General features: G+C 37.2%; 1 protein-coding gene across 1 annotated transcript; it reads right to left on the bottom strand.

Moving 5' to 3' along the window:
- Positions 1-212: 212 nt before the first annotated feature.
- LOC138890586 (uncharacterized) lies at positions 213-878 on the bottom strand. Its single transcript, XM_070173982.1, has one exon. The coding sequence runs from the start codon at positions 876-878 to the stop codon at positions 213-215; it is 666 nt and encodes a 221-aa protein (XP_070030083.1).
- Between the last annotated feature and the right edge of the window lie 1,652 nt (positions 879-2,530).

Here is a 2,530-nt window from a genome sequence, read left to right as displayed (position 1 = left end):
CAATCTTTGATTAAGTGCCTTGACTTTCCACATTTATGGCAGAGATCATAGTTCTTTGGTCTGCTGGAATTGGCCTTTTTTAGTATTCCTCCATTTCTTCTGACCATCTTCTGAAACCCTTTGGTTAAGTAAGCCATGTCACTGTCCACCTCACTTGAGTCATTGCTTTCAACTTTGAGTACCAGGTTCTTTTCCTTCTTTGGTTCTTTTCTTTAACTGTCTATCTTCCTCTTCATTTCGTAGGTTTTCAGATTTCCAACTAGCTCGTCTATGGTCAGCTCATGAAGGTCCTTTGCTTCAGTAACAACATTCACTTTACTTTCCCGTGAACTAGGCAGGATGCTAAGAATTTTCCTCGCGAGCTTGTTCCTGGGAATGACTTCACCAAGTGAGTGTAACTCATTTATGATGAAAGTGAATCTTGTGTGCATGTCTTGAATAGATTCATCGTCTTTCATCCTAAAAAGCTCATACTCAGTAGTAAGCATATCAATCTTAGATTGCTTTACTTGAGTGATTCCCTCATGTGCTGTTTGCAAAGCTTCCCATATCTCCTTGGCACTTTGACAAGCCGAGATCATGTTGTATTCATCAGGTCCTATACCACACACCAAAATTTTCTTGGCACAAAATTTTTTCTCCACAACTTTACTATCTGCATCAGTGTATTCTTTTCTGGTCTTTGGCATCATCAATGGAATATTTTCGACATTCTTTGTTGGGATATAAAGACCATCGCATATGACATCCCATAACTCAGAATTTTCAGCCATGATAAAATCATGCATTCTTGTCTTCCACCACCCATAGTATTGCCCATTAAACTTGGGTGGTCTATACGTAGACTGACCTTCTTCAAAATTTGGTGGATCAGCCATAAGGATCCTTCCTAGGTGTTAGCCTGATATAGGGGTGTGCACTCGAATCGGTTTATCGATAAATCGAATTGATTATTTGTTATCGGTTTATCGATTTATCGATTTCAATTTTGATTTCGAAATTTTTCTTATCGAGTTATCGATTTCGATTTCGATTTTGTCCTCTTCAATTATCGGTTTATCGATAAACCGATAAGACTGATTCTGACCACTACACTTTACCTTCCAAATTTTTTCCTTTTTTTCTTCTTCTGATATTTCAGTTTGCATTATTGTTTTTGCTACTATATTTTCATGCACAACATTACTCCCATTTCCAGCTTGACATTCAATTTATTACACTAATGGTGGAGGCTCTAACGCCGTCATCTACATGGCGGTGGACTCAATTACACCACCCACGTCGATGGATCCCTCCACTATTCTCCAACCAAAAAACCCTTTTCACTGCTCTTTGGATCGTCTTTATATTTTCTGTTTTATATTGGCAAAGGGATGTTACTACCAGACTCTTGTTTTCTCCGACGGGATTTTCCGGTAAGATAGATGCCTAAGCTCCGTCCAATGGCGTTTAACTTAATAGACTTTGGTGGGGTTGGTGACGACGTTACATTAAATATGACAGCGTTTGACAGGGCAGTGTTAGCTATTTCTAAACTTGGTAAGAAAGGTTGTGGGCAGCTCAATGTGCCACTTATACTAAAAAGACAAGTATACCCTTAATCTATAATACCCTTTCCTTTACCCTAAGTCCCTAACCCTATTATTTCCTCTACCCATGCTTGTTGACATAATTTTTATGTTATAAACGGTATTCGTCTTATTTTAGCTTTTTTTGTCCATATTAGTTAGACGTGTTTATAGCGATATACTTTCCACGGAATCCCGCAAATTTTCTTATTAGTGTAATCGATAACCGAATCGATAAGCCCCAAAAATCGATAAATCAAAATCGAAAAAATTGAAACCTTATTGAAACAATAACGATAAACATATGTACAAATCGATAATCGATAAGTAATTATCGATAAAGGTCAAAATCGAATCGATAAATCGAATGCACGCCCCTAGCCTGATAGGAGGAACCCGCTCTAATATCAATTGATAGTTTATGTGAGTCCACCAAACTATAGAGAGACCAGGTTCTCTTATGAGTTTCCACTGAGAATGCTAATGAAACAGTAAGTAAGTAAGACGGGTAGTTTTACGTGGAAAAATTCCTGCTCAAGAGAATAAAAAATCACTACCTACACTGGTAGGATTTCAACTTCACTATGAGCAACTTTAGAGTTTAGATTATAACCTATGCAATCTAGGAATTAAAATCCTAATCCCTCACTAACTTGCAATGCACCTATTACAAGCCACTTTGCAATACACCTATTACAAAGACTTCAACTCATGACTAACTCTAGTCACGACACAAATACTAAGGGTTTATGGTTTTACAAAGGATTCCTAAGCAACGCTTCTAGATAAGCAAAGTAGGTATTACAATGAAGAATAATTATAAAGTTACAACTCAACTAAGGACAACAAGATACTAGATTTAGGAACTAGTCTGTAGTAGTGTTAAGCTTTGTTCTTGATGCCCTTGAGAATTAAATGCTCGAATATCAGATGGATTGAATGCTTGGAATGAATTCTCAAGT

This window comes from Nicotiana sylvestris, chromosome 4 (assembly GCF_000393655.2).
Source record: "Nicotiana sylvestris chromosome 4, ASM39365v2, whole genome shotgun sequence".
Taxonomy (NCBI): domain Eukaryota; kingdom Viridiplantae; phylum Streptophyta; class Magnoliopsida; order Solanales; family Solanaceae; genus Nicotiana; species Nicotiana sylvestris.
Note: the sequence above shows the minus strand (reverse complement) of the source record. Positions and strands in the feature narration are given on the sequence as shown.